This window comes from Lagopus leucura, unplaced genomic scaffold (assembly GCF_019238085.1).
Source record: "Lagopus leucura isolate 7727_CA_CO unplaced genomic scaffold, USGS_WTPT01 Super-Scaffold_100024, whole genome shotgun sequence".
NCBI classification, from domain to species: domain Eukaryota; kingdom Metazoa; phylum Chordata; class Aves; order Galliformes; family Phasianidae; genus Lagopus; species Lagopus leucura.
In genome coordinates, this window is record NW_024962276.1 from 2,932,005 (window position 1) to 2,949,337 (window position 17,333).

A 17,333-nucleotide genomic window follows, 5' to 3' on the forward strand; every position below is an offset into this window, starting at 1 on the left:
CAAAGCACTAAACATTCACTCAACAAATCCATCTGCAAATACCTGTATAGAGAGAACCGCTGCCATTCGGGTCGTCCAAAGAGAGTACTGCAAGAGCTGGTGGGAGGATAAAGCAAAGTTGGATCGCAGCAGCGAGGGGAGGTTATAGCTGCTGAGCTGCCATGGCACCACAGCTGAAGGCAGCCTGCCCCATCCCTGGAGGTGTTCAAGGCCAGACTGGATTGAATGGGGAGGCTGGTGGCCCTGCACGTGACAGCGGGTTGGAGATTCAGGATCCTTGAGGTCCCTTCCAACCCCGGCCATTCTGTGATTCAGTGATTCTACAGGCACGCCTAAGCAATTAACTCAGTAGCGGTCCTCACTTCTATGGTCCATCACATATCAACACTCCCTGAAGACCAGCAGCGATCCTCCCCTCACTTAGGCCTCACAAATACTGCTAACATGCTCCAAACAAGATTTGAGATCTGCACTGCAGAGGCGAGGAAAGAATGGAATTAGAAGCTAAGCTCTAAAACACTCCAACTTTTTCACATCTCTTTGGATTCCTTTCCAACATTATGTCAATTGAAAGTGCATTTAAAGATTTACCCTATTCACATCTAGAACACTGTTGAAGCAATTAATTAGAAGGTGACTTGTAGTCATTATTTCACAACCATTTTCCATATCCGCCATGGTTTCTCTTTCATGCTGCACCTCAAAATTCCTGTCTATGTGGGAGTGGAAAACACTTTTCACATGCATTTTACACATGCATTTTACTCCCTGGATGTCCAGTAAGTTTACCTGGTGCAAGAGTTAACTTGCTACTAGATTAAATTTCGAGCAGCTCTATGCAGGCAATGTAATTTAAAAAGAAAAAAAACCAAAAACGCACCTGCTTAGGTGGAATTACAGTGAATACGTTAGCACTGTTTCAAAGGGATTAGAACAACCTGAACATCAATAAAGCAGCTGCTGCCTTAGAGATGTGCCTCATAGCACCACTGCAGTCCAAAGGAAAGGCTCGGCTTCCTTGGTGCCTGGCACTGAGGGACCCCGCAGGGAGCTGCTGCTGGGGGACACGCAGGTGCAGCCAACAGCCAGAAATGGCTTTTGCAATGAAATACAAGAAGTATTTGCTAGCATTCCTTCATTCTGTGGCTATGCAGTGCACTCGACTGGGGCATTAAAACTTGCATGTAAGAACATATGAGGACAAAAAGACACCACCTCTCCTCCTCAAAAATAACGTCACCTCTGGGTGAGTCCCATCCTGGTTCATGACCTGGTGACCTTAGAGAGGGGCAGGAACAGGAGGCTGTGGCAGTTTGTTTCCCTAGGCAGCGCCATGCAAAAGGTATGCAAACCTATTGCCTAAAACAGCATGAGATTGCTAAAATATAAAGGTAGCTGAAGATGAGATTCTTTGTCTGATTTTCATTTCCATACTGTGAGAAATGCAGTGATTAAATAAGCCAAGGCTACTGTTGATTTGTATTCACTTGTTGTATATCTGCAAAATACTTCTAGTGCAGTTTGATTTAGACTCCTAGCCAAAGTTCGCTTGGTTCAATGGACGTCAGAGCTGAGGTTTTTGTTTAGATGTAACTGCTTATAAATCCCCGATGCACCAGAGATCAGAACCTCTTTACCAGTAAACACATTCTAGTGCTTGTAACTTTACTGCAGCCCTATAACATAAAATTTTATTACTGGGAAAAGTACAGAAAACATAAAATAACTGTCAAGAGGACACAACAGGTTCTTTTACAGGAAAACATGAAGAAAACTGGAAAATAAACAACTGATTGGGGATATAGAAGAGATCTACATCCACAAATTGAAGGGAGTAGGACAAACTGAATTACCTCCTCCTTTAGAATGCTGGTCACAGATTTAATATAAGTGGCAGCTACAAATTCAAATCAGAAGAGACCCTCCATGCAAAAAAGCTTAACTAAAAACTGGGGTGTTATTACAGGAGCTTATGGGAACAGAAAGTATAAGTTGTTTCAAAATAGAATTGGAGAAAGTCCAATCTGAGGGCCCAGAAAGTCCTCAACATCCAGTGGATAAGGCATACCAGGGAATTTAACCATTCCTTTCTGTTCTCTCCTTTTTGCTACTGATCATAACCACAGACTGAATAATATAATAAAAGGACCTTTGGGCTGAACTGGTAAAACTATTCCTACGTTATTTGATTAAAGTTAAAATACAAAAATTTGTATCATTTCTGCTAGCTTGCTTAGGTAATGTCTTATTACTGTGTTACTGGATTGCACCTAGAAAAACTTGTAAAAGCTTGAATGTAATTCACAAAGGTACGTTTCTAGAATTACAAAGGACTCACTCTTCGCCCATTTCACTCTCAGGCTGAAGCAATGGAGCACCTCTTCAGCTAACAGAACCAGGGCAGCCTTGCAGTTTCCTTTCCATTTGACTTCACTGGCTCTGAACTTTGCAGGCTCCCACAGAGGAGTGACAGACAAACGACTCATCTGCTCCCAGCTGCAGCCTCAGCGCTCATACAATAAATACATGGCATGTGTTGGGCTGTCACTGAGCAGTCAGTGGCAGGAAAACCTCATTAATTTAGTTAGACAATTAGGATGGATTTGTATTTGTTCTGGTCAATCCCAATTTAGGCTTGAGATCCTAAAGGTATGGAGGTTGGTCAATAGCGTTGCATCACTGTGCCATTACAAAGTGGCTGTTCTACAAGATGGGTTTGCCTTGATAAGACTAAAGCACATATACACAACCTCAGCTGCTGGTAGAGAAAGTCAGTCATTGCTCCAAGCACTCGAGAAGATCACTACATTTGAAAGAACAGCAGTTCTGGTTTTCTCTTTGAATGCAGTTTTTGAGGATGCTCTACACACACGCTGTCCAATGGAGATCTTCAGTCACCAAGGGAGCTCTGCCAGGGACCAGGGCTGCTCTCTGTGCAGCAGGAAGGGCTGTAGCCAGGGCTGGAGAGAGGTGCCCTGAGAAAGCACTGAAATGACCACAAAACCAAAGAACCCTTTTTTATTCTATTCCCTTCCTCTTCTTGACATCTTTATTATCCTACCACAATTATGATGCCAGGCACACGCTACAACCACGGCCCTGCAGCTTTAGGAAACAAAGGTTAGCCTTTTCCTCCTGCAGGTGCAGAGCTCACGGGGCCATCAGGACAGCAAAGCTGGGGACCTGCAGAGAACTGAAAACTGGCCCTGGGGCAGGACCAAGTTCCTAAAGGCAAGAACATTTGCGTTCACCTTTGCCCACACAACCTTCACAACCACAGTGTGCACCAAGAAATAACAATCTAAAGACAATTATGCAAAATAATCTAAATCCTTCAATCCCTGAAATTTCTGTTAAGCACCATGAATCAGATTTAATTAGCAAGAAAACGCTTCAAATCTGTTATTCTCTTAATAGGAAGATGTATCGTTTGTATCTGGTACAAAAAGAAATCATGTTATTTGTTTCCAGTTGGAGATGGAGAAGGAAGGCTCTTTTCATCCTGAACTGAGGCTTACCACCCCTTTTTACCACCAGACCATTAATCCTGTGAACGTTTTAACTTTAAATCTTAAACCAGTGTGCAACAGGAGTCATTCTGCTTCCATGAAAAAACAGTCTTGCAAGAATGAAAGATGAGGAAAGAGAGAAGATGCACTGAAAGTACAACGTGTTTATTACTAATAAGTTCTTTGCTACATGTCATTTAAAGACAGCAGCAGCTTCCTATGAAAAACAATACAATAGGAAGTGCTTCCCCTTCTCTATATTGGAGAATCAAGAACCTCTTATGCTATGGCACTCATAGAAACTAGCTAAAGTGTTCATCCAGTATATCCTTATCCCAGAGCTTTTTGTAAAGTTTGAAGTTTGTTAGAGTTTGTTTATAAAAGGAAATCCATAAATAAATGACCAATGCTTTTCTAACCTCTACTGATGAGCTCTTAATGGCTGCTGGTTTTACTTACAAAGCTGGAGACAGCCTGTAATGACCCAACATACATAAATAGGCCATATGAACAGCTCGGGCACAGATGAGCTAACTCAATTACAGCTATAACAGGATAAAGGACCTGGGAAGGCTGCTGCTGATGTGTCTGCAAGCGGCCCCAGCTGAAGGAGCCTTGCAGCTGTTGCCTTCCAGCAAGGCTGTAAGCTCAGAGGGATTTTCCAGCTGCCAGCGTGAGGGCGATGATGCCGGTGGGGTGGGAGTGATGCTGAGTGGCAGAAGAAAGCCTGGTGGCAGCCTGGCAGACACACATCACTGCTTTGGGGTGTGTGGAAGGCACGGAGCCGTGCTGCTGCTCTCCCCGGGCAGCCAGAGGGGCCGATTGATTTTCTTTGTTGTCATTACAATAACGGTTCTGTAGGGAGCCGTTGGACCGTAGCTGTCTCGGCAAAATACATGCTCCCTTTTTGAAAGGAAAATAGCCATACTCTCATTTTAATTAAGTAATTGGCTATCAACCATCAGAGCACTGACAGCCTCATTACAAACATTTTCTGCTCTGGTCAGGATGAAAGGATGAAATCTGACTTTGCTTCAGTGCACTTATGCTCCTGGTTCAGCAGTACCACAGAAGTGCAGGGGCAGAGCACCGACATCTGGACAAGGAATCATATTCACAGCATGTGCACACAGGCAAATAAAAGCATGTCAGGGTTTGGTAGCAAGCTCCTGTCACACTGCTCTTCTGCAAAATGTTTACCTTCATATTCGATTCAAGCCATAATCTTCAGGAGTGCCTATTGCAGATCAGGAAAATGGTATGCTTTAAAGCCAACCTAACCTCAATAACTAAGAAAACTATCAGTCTCTGGGGCAGAAAATGGTGATTCATCTCTACGTCGTAAGCTAACTTCCTTCACGGTTCAGACCTTTCTAAACAGACTAACTGGCCTTATGCTGTGTGCCTCTAGTTATCTGGAGGATGGCAAATATTTGCCAGATTAAGCTGAATTTTAGAAGATGAAAAGCATTACTCCTCACCACGAGAAATTCAAGATGATATCTGAAATTATCTGATTTTTATTTACTTCCTGTTCTAAAATGCACCCCAGCACAGGGTACTGCTCTTAATATCTTCCCAGCTGCAGCTGTACACTAATTTACTTTTTTAGGAATAGAAATCTCTTTGGAATAGGAATGTGTCAAAATCTACAGATAATGTGGATATAAAAGCAGTTGTGTCATTGCTTTTGTTTGATACTCATCTGGGAGCCTGGAACTGTCTTCCCTCAAAGTCTTTCCTCCAAATTTCTCCCCTCCCAGAGACTTTAGCCTTTCACATGGACACATTTGTGGAGGGAGCACAAGTGTCTCAATACTGCCCTCCATACTTTTACTTCTGAAACACTGCTTGCTGGTCACAGAGGGAATTTCAGTATTTTTTTCCTGCTCAACTGCCTATTCTTTTCTGAGATGGCTGTAAAATACAGTGGTACCCAGTGCAATGACAGCTCTTGCTATGAATGTTACCAGTCAAAACTGCACTCATTTTCCAGAGGAACTTTCTGTAGTGCTGACTGGGGTTCCATTCACAGTAGAGCAGAAGAGAGATGTCTCCCTCAGATGGAATTTCAAGTTTTCTCCTTAACAGCAGCGTCCATCGCTTTGCCTCAGGCGCTGGCAGCGAACACCAAATGAGGAGTTCCCTAATGAAAGATCTTTCATGTGACCCCAGGAGACCACTTCGTAAGAGCAGAAGAACAATGGCAACAGATCAGAAAGCCCAGCAGCCTTGTATCCTGCCTGTGACAGTGACAGCAATCAGATCCTTCTGAGGAAAGTACAAAAAACTCCTTTGCAGGCAGCTGCCTTACCCAGAGGCTGGCCTGAGCCCTCAGGTTTTTTTTCCCTCTCAAAAATTCATTTAGATTATTACAAGAATGTGCTATCCCCATCAAGAGCTCACCTTTTAAGCTGTGGTCCTACCAACACTCCTGGTGGCACTCATTTCCAGGAGTTCACTGGTGTGTTCAGAGTGGTTTCCAGCAAACTGACCTATACTGACTGCTTCTGCATTAGGAAGAAAACATGAAATGCACAACCTGCCTTTTCAAGACATCCCTTCCTTTATACGTTCTTATGCTGCCTTCCTTATTTTTAAGACTGAGCAAATGAATAACACAGATTATCTTCAAAACTTCTCCTTAAGAAGGGAGTGAAGGCAGGCATGTGAAGACCAAGTTTGTGCATGCATTGCTGGCCGAGCTGGACTAGACACACTGACCAAGAGCATCGTGGAAGTAAACTTGCTGTCTAGTTTCATTCTGAGACATGAATTCTCCACAGGTCAAGGAAGGAACCATTTGTGCTCTCACTTATCCCATACCCTGAACAACTTCTTATTTATTTCCCAAGTCATTATACTTGAGGTCACAAATACTGTGTGTTCAGACAAAGAATTCAACTGCAGCTGCAGGGGCCAGGAAATACAAAGCTGAACCATTAACCCAGGCTGATGAACAGAACCATGCAGGGCAGGGAGGAGGCAGGCCAGACTGCACAGCAAGATAAACCTCTGGCTAAAAAGGAGGCTCTAGAATCTTAACAGCTCTGTGCTGCTTTCTCCTTCTATTAAAGTACATCAGGCAACTCCACCTAAGCACATCTTAGCTACAAGATGCAGGTTTTCCAGACATCCAAAGTCCTCCCTCCTAACAAAGAACAGGAGGAGCCAGGGAAGTCATGCCATCCCAGATCCCAACAACTCCTACCTGCTTTGCTCATCCAGCACCCTTCAGAGGGCAGCACCACCAGAAAGGAGATGTGTCTGAGCACAGGAGGTGCCGTGAATTCCTCCAACTTCGTATCCAACTCCAACCTTGCTCCTTCAGCACCTAAACATCTCTCTGGCAGGGTACAGAGCCACAGGCTTACCCATCTACTCTTCCAAATGCCAGCAATATTTCAACAGGCTGTTGTACCACAAACTGAATACAGGGAAGCACTGTTTTTGACAACAAGTTGTACATACGTACTGATCGGCAGCACAAAATCACAGACGATCAGAAGCAGCCTTCATCCTGCAGTGAGAAGGATCACAGAGCATGGAAGGAAGCCCCTGTCAGAGCAGGAAGTGGCTACTGTGATTCCACAGAAGTTGTTCATTGATTCAGTTTTGCTGGCACTATTTAGGAATGCTCTTGCCCCTTGCTTTTATCAATGGCAGTGTAGACAGAGACTGCACGTTTCACAGTGCCCTCCAGAAAGGGGTAATGTGTTTAAGGAAATTGTTCAAATGCTGATGTTTCCTAATGTTTTAATTTGCCACGTTTTCTAAAAGGAGAAGAATGGTAACTGCACTGGAGCCCCTGCATGGAGCACTGTCTGTCTTGCTGTTTCTAAGATTATTCACATGAATTTCCAGAATATTTACCCTCATCAGTGAAAAACACTAATGCCAATTCTGGATTGCAGCTCCAGCAGTGAGCTTTGCAACTGAAGGTGCATCTCTGGATAAAAGAATGGGAGCTCCACAAAAGATGCCAGGGTTAACAGTAGTTTCAATAGCCAAAAAAGGACTGGATTATTATTATTTTTTTAAATAAGCTCTGGCTTTAAATTTATTCTGACTACTATATTTCTGGCAGAACGCGTACTGCTAGAGAACAACTCACTGAAATAAATTCTGCATTGCACAAGGTTTGCAAATTGAATGTCTTCATGCACCATCAACTACATTAATGGGGAAAGAAAGGCAATATTTGGTGAATCCAGAGATTGTTAGCATCTTAAAAAAGACCACTTCAGTCAGTCTCAATCAGGCCTAAATACACAGAAGGTGGGACTGATGACTGACCAGTGACTCATCTAAGGTCAGTTTGTGTTCAGCACCTATTCTGTTCCCTGCTCTAGGTACTAAACCATCACAGATGGTCCAGGATGACAGGTAGGCTTCCTTATTAGCAGTCCTGTATAGCCAAAGACTGAGCCTTGGGGAAAACTTGTCATGGTGTTGCCAGCAGCTTATTGCCTGGTGATCAGTCAAAGGAGATTCGTTTCTGGACTCTGAATCCACAAAGAAAAAGTCCACACCAAGCAAGCTGATGCCTTTCATACACAGTGCAAACATCTTCTCAGCTCAGTACATCACACATGGCATTGTCCAAACCATTTGGAGATATGACATTAGCAGCTGGTAGAAATATCTCACTGGGAAGCTTTTAGAGCAAATTCAACGTTCATTGTATAATATCCTGTATTATCACCTTTGCTGCCACAAAACACCCTCAGTGAGAACAAGGGCAACTTTGGGCAACCTGCTTCACAGAAAGGTCTGTTACCTCTCCCTCCTGTTCAATCAAGAGAGTTTTTATTTTAAGACTTCCCTTTGTCTTGCCATCCTCTCCTTTTCACAGTTTGTATGATATTTGCTAATCAACTGCCATATTATTACATCTATGTGTTTCAAAGCAATTAGCACGAAGCACAGTTGTGTCAGCCAACCAGTTAGAAGTAACTGAGGCTCAGAGTGGGAGAAACAGAAATGAAACCAGCTGCATAGCTGGGCTGCTGGCACAGCTGAAGAAGGCAAGGAACTGCAGCAGACCCACACTGCAATGGAGCTAAAGGACCTCACCCACCTGCAGGTTAAACATGTTTGTGGATTGAACTTCAGTGGTCTTAAGAGGAGCTAGAATGTTTAGCATGCGCTGGGCTGAAACAAGACAAGGAGAGAAAAGAAGCTCTCTGTGCTTCCACGCAGAGGATGCTGAATCCAATACAGGATCTGAAATTTGATTTTCTGTGCAGCCATCTGCAGCTGACAAATCCCAGGCATGTTCAGCAAAACAAGTGAATGTAGAGCTGGTATTTTGGCACATCAGGACAGGTATCAGCACAGCTAAATATCCTGAAGAAGTGGATTTCCTTATGAGAAGGGTTCATCATTCCATAAATAATGTAAAACAATGACCCTCACAGATGCATCATTTTTTCAAAGTCCACTTGACTAAGCAAAAACAACTACACAGCTGGTAACTTCAGCGCCGTGAGCCACAGCAACGGAGTAAATCATCAGATTTATACGTTCTAGCAGCACTCCTATAACTCAGGCTTAGGGGGATGCCCTACAGGAGCATTTTGCAGGGGAATATGTCAACTTAAAACACAAAAAGAGAAAAACTGATGTGAGATCTTTGTGTTCCTGCTCTGCAATTTTACCTTCAAGAAGATTGATAAGGAGGTGGATTTATCTCCTCAAACACTTGCATGGTTCTAAACACAACAACTGCATCAGCCCTTCTGAACTACTACCTATTTTTAGTACCACGTTTTCAAAGTATCCTCAACTCAATCACTAATGTTGAGCTTGCAATTTACCTTGGGAGCAATTTTGCTGATGCGATTTGTGCCACTTCACAGCTTTGATTTGCAGTCATAATTAGTAAGTTAAGAATTAATGTAGCCTAAGCCACACCTGTAAGAGGCTGCTTTTGGAAAGAGCCCAGATTGTTAAACAGAAAGCAGCTCGGCTCAGTAACACATCTCTGAAACACCCTGCACATGCCAGTGTAAGCAAAAAAAAAGCTTTTCTTTTTTGTGGCAAAGTTACAGTTTAACTCACCAGTGCTCCTGACACCACTCACAAAGGCTCTCATGAAATAGAACCATTCTTTGTCAGACTTTGTCAATGATTTCTAGTGCTCACAAGGTGTAGCCAAGGGCTCTGGGGCATTTTTATAGTTATTTATATTGTAGGTAGGTTGGAACAACTATGGCATGCTTACTATGGAGGTATGGAGCTGACAGCTAGCCCCACCAGGACCCCTCAAATCATTGGCTGGGCAGAGGCAAGGATAAAAGCAGGGCAAAGAACTCAGGGCGTATTTCAAGCATTGTAGAATTGTGAAAAGAAATTCAAGCTGCTTTGTCTGCACCACCTCCCTAATTCTCTCCCAGGTCTACCCTAACAGTCATTTATTGTAACTACGCATTTAAAGCTACTTGGTGAATCCCTCAATAAACAAGTTGCAACTTCTTATGTAAGAAAATCTGGCAGGAAGAGCATGTTACTATTACTGTTTTCTGCTCAACCACTACAGTCCCACAACAGGAGAAATTAGAACTGCCTCACCTCCAATCCAGCTCATGTACAAAGAGCAAGAAGAACGATGCAGTAGGAGCTCATACAAAGTCCAGCTGCTGTGAACAGCAGTGGATGAAAAGTCTGGAAGGAGGAAATGGTTGAAACTGCCTTAATGCTTAACTCAGAGTAACTTGGTGTGTAACCAAGTGGGGGGGAACAGAAGAGGTGAGGGCTGTCCTTCCCTTGCAAAGATCCTTTCTGCTGAAAATGAAAACATTTCCCTGCTTGCTGCAGCAAAGGTGATGGGGAATACATGTGAACGTCTCCTCCTAGCATTCATCCCATCAAGTAACTGCTTATTTTTCCTCTGAGGTCTGATAGTTAAAAACCCTAAACCATTCTCAGTCATTTAATAAAAACTTCACTTATAAAACAAGTTCCCTGCCCAATCTGAGAAGAAAATCAGTTTGTGCTATACAACATCAGCATGCAGGGATAATCGCTATAAAAATGAGACTGTCTGGATGTACAGTAATCTAGTACACAGCCTAGAAAGCTTGAACTGCTCTTCTAGAGGAAATGTCAAACGTTCAGATCTCTGGGAGCTCAAGACTCGTCATTAGAGGAAAAAAAATGACCTCTCAGATTGGTCCAGGACCACAGTGTTCCTCCTACTACAAAAACGTCCTGGTAATTCCAGAGCCCACGAGCTGCCTGCTGTATTACAAATACTGACAGCATTGTTTCTTCATTGCAGGATGGCATCTTCAGTGCTCTAGAGCTCCTTTACACCGGGTCAAGACTGTTTGGTTTGGCGGAGAGATCATTTGGATAAACCAAATATCTCCTTCAACAATGCTGCCAGCCATCCCAAATGAGCACAGAAATCTCCCAGCAGGCACAGACCAAGTCTGACCTCTGTGTTACCACATCTCAGATCCCCATAGGAAGTAACAGCTTACAATTTCCCAGCACAGCGTATGCTGCCCTGCAGAACGGTTGGTTTGTGTTCCAAGAAAATGAGTGTACTTCAGGTGTGTGGGAAGAACAATACAAAACCAAAATTATCTTAAAATAAATCTTTAAAAGAGAACAATATTATGGCTCTCCCGGGATGAACGCACTAAATATACAGAATGCACTGCAAAGGTTTGTCCTGTTCTCTCACTCTCACTTCATAGAAGACCTATATCCAAACTCTCTTCAAGTCGAGGCAAAAAGAACTTCCCCTCTGGGTAACAAATCCCTTTATATTGGGTTCCTTTATAGTGGGCATCAGAAGCAGCTGTACGCATAGATCCAGATCAGGGAACACAGAGGGAACACAGAGCTTCTTCTGATTGAGATGACATCCAAACACTCCTCTGCTCACCATACTTGAAAATGGAACTTAAAGGTTGAGTGAAAACTAAGTATCAAAGCCAAGCAAGTTGCTCCCAGAAGCTTTTAGTGTCATCACATGGGGAGAGGATAAAAAGAAAGTCAAACATGAGTTCTTGAACACAGGTACACACCTCTCTCCTCCAACAACTGGTAGCCACTAGATAATTAACAACAGCATAAAAACCACCTAACTGGTAAGGTCATCTAAATGCTCACCTTCTTTCAGAAGTCAAAATGCAGTGTCCATATTAAAAAAAACCCAAAGGTGGCAACTCTAGCCTTCCTGAATTTTCTGCCTGAAACACACAATACTGTGCAGATGAGGGCTACTGAGATCCCATAGCTGGTATAAAGCAGGAGTTGTTTAAAGGTACCACATAATACCAACACAAACTCCATCTTCCAGTGTAAAGAGCTTGAATGAAATTCTGAGGTTTGAGGAACACGTGCAGGAGGAGATGAGCAATGTATGTTAAGAACGATGAGGCATTTGGTTGAAATCATAACTACTTCTCAAAATCTGTGGGAAATCTCTGCCCTCATTATTATAATGAATTACAGAAATGAACACAACTTTGGCAAGAAGTGCCTGAACTACAGCCTAAGGGAAAATAGGCACACGTGCAAGTTTCCCTTGAAACAAGCAGCCCAAATACCTGCCCCATTAGGCCAACAGCTAGGCAAGCCTTCCTTCGGCAGAGCAGACAGGCTGAATGAACTGCCATGCTGTGTTAGTGGCCATGTAGTAACATAAAATCAGAACATTAATGAAGACAAGCCAGTCTGGAAAGCTTCCCTATTCATGCTGACATGTACAATAAAAAGACAAAGTACAACACTGGCTCTAGAATTACCTCCTATTAGAAGCAGTCAAGGGCATCGTAAGGTCCCTTCCCTCCCCAGCAAAGATTATTTACTCTGCAATCTAGAGCTGTCTAGTGAAGGCTCGCACCGTAAGCAGCATTTTTATAGTTTGGTCCTTGGTGCACACAGGACAGGGCTAGGGCACAAACCCATTTTCCCTTAACCTGCTCACCGATTCAGAAACATACTTTCATTCTCGATTGCAGAGAGATTCCAAATAGGCTTAATTGCTTTCATGAATCAGAACTTCAGACTGCCAGGACTTCGTAGCGTATCGGACACCATTCTAGCAGACAGGAAAAAGGGCTGTCAGAACTTGTGATGGGCTTAACGTGGGTGATAACCAGGCTCTGGACTGTCTCACCTCACTCTACCTTAATAAGGAAAAAACCTGCTTAAAGAAAGAAGGCAGTCGAGTCTTCCATTAGACCACATTGCAACATTCTCCAGCACAGTGTGCTTACTGGAAAGCAGATGGCGTTTCAGTCTGCTATGTTCTGCATTCACTCTTCTACCATGCATTAGTTAAGATGTTCTCAGGCTTCCCAACCAGTCAGAAGGACTGTCTGATCCTGCAGCACCTACCATGCTCTAAACAAAGTGCTTGTTTGTAAGTCAATAATAAATAGGATCTGTTTGGGCAGCAGCTGTTCCTGTTACCCTTGTCACAAGCATTAATCGGGGCACAACCAATGCCTACAACCAATGTCTATGGCCTGGTTGATGCAGTCATAGCACACTGGAGATGCCAGTACCTTTTCAAGGTTGGACTCCGCTGCAAGGTTACACTAGGTCACCTCAAAAGGCAAGGTGACTCAATTAGGACCAAGCTTCATTTTTCAAATGATCGGTTCTAATTGCAATTGATCCTTACAAGAAAAATCAACCCACAGTAAACTTAAGAAAGTACTCAGCATTGCTAGGCTTCCCAGGAAAACCAGGGGCTGAAAGGTATTTTGGGGGAATGCCCATCAGTCTCCAAGTGAGAAGTTCTTTCAGAGCCACAGATACCTTCCAGATTTCTCACTTTGTAACATTTCCTTGTTTCTGACTGATGGCGTAAAAGCTTGGTTAACAAGACTTCCTCTAGTGATACCCTATGATCTTCCTGAAGACAGACAATTTTTCCTCCACATTTCAAGGAAATCCTTGCCATAACTATTTGATGGCTTACAGCTTCCCCTTGCAGAAATCCCCACTGTTTCATGTTTCTTGACCTTGAACTATTTAGGCTAGAAAAGTAAGGTGCCCAATAGCTAAGACCAAATCTCTAGGTCTGACCATTAACCTGGTTGGGTGCTGTGTCCAAGAAATGGACTGCAGTTCTCATTCTGGCTCTGGCTCACACCTGCTGTGTGACTTTGGGCAGGACATTTCTCCCATATGGTTCTCTTGGTTCCATCTGTAGAAAAGGGCAAGCCTCATTACGCCTCCCATATAAAAAAATCCGGAGATATACAGAAGACAAATGGTACTAAGAGCTAGGCACTATTATTAATAGAGCTCTGATTTGCTAAATAGACACTGGCAAGAAACGAAAGCAAAATAAGTTCAAGGGCAAGGAAAGCAGGCAGGGCAATAAAGCTCAGAAAAAAAATAACGAAGAAAGGACAGAAAAATCCAATGGAAAACAGAGCCCAGCAGTGGGCATCATTCCTGTGGCCCAAAAATATATGGAAGAAAATGTGATTTGAATAACACAATTTGTAGCAGTTTTATAAATCTGTTCTCCCTCCTCCCAGGCTTTGTGGTTTTAGAAGCCTATAGTTTTGACAATCCAAACTGCTGCCCCTACCCTTTTCCACACATAGGAAAGCCTTTTTGCACTGTTTGGCTTATGGTTGCATTGACTGATTACAGCTGCACAGCTTAAGTAGGCACAGAGGTGTTTTATCACCTTTTGAGATCAGTCAAGATTATCCTTTTATCCATCTAACAAAAGCAACCAGCAAGAAATGAAAAGAAACAATTAAGCTTGGCTACGGACCTGAAGAACCATTAAGTGCACTTTATTATTTATATAACTGTGCACACAGTTCTATAAAAAGGAAGATCAACACAGAATTTTAGTATCATTAAGAGGTAATTGAGGCTCTGAAATCAGCACAGTTATGTGCCTGTTACTCTACAGTGCTACTGAGCAAGTAGCAACTGTGATACATCTGTAGTGTGTCCTTTGCTGTCACAGGATCCTTGTTACAGAGGGTACCATGTTCTGCTCTTTTCCATTATGGATGAGGCTGGAGTGTCCCTTCAAATTCTGCTGTACAGGAAGCTGGCTTCCCTCTAAGCAGTTTTCACTGCATCTCCTGGACACACTGCAACTTGTATCTTGGGATTAATATAAAACAAGATAAAAATTCAAATTCCATCTCTGCAGTTCTGGAGAAACCAGTCACCTCTGCTTACCAGAGAGCAGGAGAAGCTGAGAGAGCATGACTTGACTCTTGAATGTCTGCAGTACGAGACCAGCTGTGCCTGCAAACAGTGGGTTATGGCATGAATGCATGGGCATAGGCTGCCTTTGGTAGATTTCTTTTCCCCTCACTGCTTGAGTTTTCACCACCATCTCCTCCTAAAGCACTGTGTGCAGCCTTCTTTCTCAGTTAAAAGGGTTTTCATTATTATTTTTGTAAAGCCTATTTGATGAGCGATATGAACAGTGAATGCCACATTTCACTCCCTCTCATTAACATTGTAAATTAATTTAGGACTCATTTAGATGCAGGATTAACAACCTGAAGACTAATCTACTCTTTATTCAGAGGACACATTCAGGATGAGCAGTCTTTCATCTCATATCACTCAATTAGTTAGCAAGACCATCTCCTGGGAGTAAGATGGTATTTCTGACTTTCTGCTTGGAAAAGAACTGTTCAAGGTTAAGGAAGTGGTCTGGGAGAAACTGGTCTCGATCCCAGCTTTACTGTAGGTTCTGTCTGCAATCTTGGTCAAGCATTTTTATACTCCAGCTCCCTCCATGTGCAGCTTAGAGCAATCAGACTTAGAGAATGGTCAAAAGACTTCAGGTAGTGTTTGTAGAGGTTTAGGCCAGCATGTTCCTTTCCACCAGGGTTAAGAGTACCACCGCCATATGCTAGCTGCCAAATAGAAACAGAGTAACACATTCACCAAGTTTTTTGTTAGATGCCATTAACCTTACTTACATGAAATGGTGTGTTATTCTATGAGCCGTTTTTCTGTGGCAGTGCTGTGATTAATACATATTAATACATAACATTAATACAATAATGTTATTATCTACAGCACTATCTCCAGTAGGAGGAGGGCAAAGTCAAGCTCTCAGTTTTCAGATCAGAAAAAAAATGTTACTCTTCTTAAAGCAAAATTTATTGGTTACACAACTCACAACACGCTCAGCATCAAGCCTGCAATACCTCAGTGACTCTGTTTTCAGATGCTCTGTATGTTTGCTAGAGAAATAAATAAAATGTCTTGCAATTAACAAATGAAACGCCCTGATGGAGCTTAGCTACTGCTTGCTGTCAGTAAATCATCTGCAGAAGGATTTCATCCACTGAGAGGAATGAAGAAAATATATGTGCTTAGGCAAGTGCAGTTTTCCACTAGAATATTCTGTTGAAGGCACTCGGAGTCTAATGATACATTGAGGATCTGTTCCTCAGAGCACAGTAAATAAAAACAAATAATTGCTGTAGAAAAGAACCTGACAGACACCCAGTGCCACTTTGAACATGACAGATTGATGCTACGTATAATCAGTAACACTTACAAAGCTCAGACCTTCTGTTGTGGACATGTGCTGCTTCAGCTTAGCTGACCTCCTCTGTCCCATAAGAGACAGGAGAGAATTTTTAAGGGCCTGATATGGACTAATGTTAGTAGTTTGTACTGCAACATGACAAGATGCCCTAATTACAGATGAGGAGCCTGACAACCCCAGCATCGCAATTCTACAAGTGGCTTCCAAACCAGACTACTTCTCTCCTTAAAATGCTGCATTTGCTGCCTCGCTGGTCCTTTCACCTCTCCATAAAGAACAAATGTGCTGTCATTCATGAGACGCTACTCAGCATCATCGTCTCCCATCCCTTGACGAAGCCACTCCTTTAGACCAACTCTGAACCACAGGCTAGAAAAGCTCTTTTTTTTCCTACGGTCGTTCAGCTCTGCCTGCAACATCAGAAGGACAGGCAACAGAATTTCAGTATTTTTTCTTCCTTAAATACATGGAGGAAAAATGTCTGATGTCAATGCACCAAAATCATAGGAGTATTTTTAATCAGTGAGCTAGCATGAAAGCAAGCATTGTTAGCCCTTCCTGCAGCTTTCATCCTCAACTATTTTCCTGACGCGCTTTACATTTCTATGGCACACTGGACTCCCAAATACTGCACGTTCAGCAGACTCTCTGAATACATGGAGGGCATCACACCTCACACGTTACATACTTCTTCTGCACAAGAACAGAATCCTGCTGTTGGTCTATTGAGAGCTTTGTAATCCAGGTAGCTATCTTTTATTTGACTTTGACATATATAATTAGGTTTGCTTCTTGGCTCTTTCTGCACTCAAGCCATTGAGCCCTGATCTCTTGCCCATCAGCAAAATAAAACAAACCAAACAGTAACAAAAACCCACTCTCATCTTCGTTCGTTTTCCTCCTAAGATTGTATTTCAAAGGAAATATGCCACAGACTCTTACCTGTCTGTAATAAGCCAGCCCCGCTGTCTTTGACTCCAAAGTGCTGCTGGATGTCTAACAACACACCTGCAAGGAAAACAGAAGAACCTTAGTACCTTCACAGCCCTTGAAAAGCATACATCTCAGGCACTTTGTAAAGCATCAGGAAAGCTACAAATTCCAGTCTTGGAGACATACAAATTGTAATGATTGCACATTGGCTTCTTTTCCGTACATGCATACTCAGTAATTTGCTACTGTAATAGCCGAGGCATGCAGAGTTTGGGAATTAAATCCTCATCTATTGGAAGCTGGTATTTGTTCTTCAAGGAGATCACAAATTTTTGGCTTGGTTTGTTTTGTTGTTGTTGTTTGTCTGGCTTTGT

At 42.8% G+C, this 17,333-nt stretch overlaps 1 protein-coding gene across 2 annotated transcripts in view; it reads right to left on the reverse strand.

The window, feature by feature from the left end:
- LOC122184567 (protein spinster homolog 2) overlaps window positions 1–17,333 on the reverse strand; it is a 122,843-nt gene that overhangs the window by 74,078 nt on the left and 31,432 nt on the right. For both annotated transcript variants that reach the window (XM_042879614.1, XM_042879615.1), the window contains exon 2: window positions 16,969–17,034. In XM_042879614.1, coding sequence (XP_042735548.1) covers window positions 16,969–17,034 — 66 coding nt within the window. The remainder of the gene's footprint in view (window positions 1–16,968; window positions 17,035–17,333) is intronic.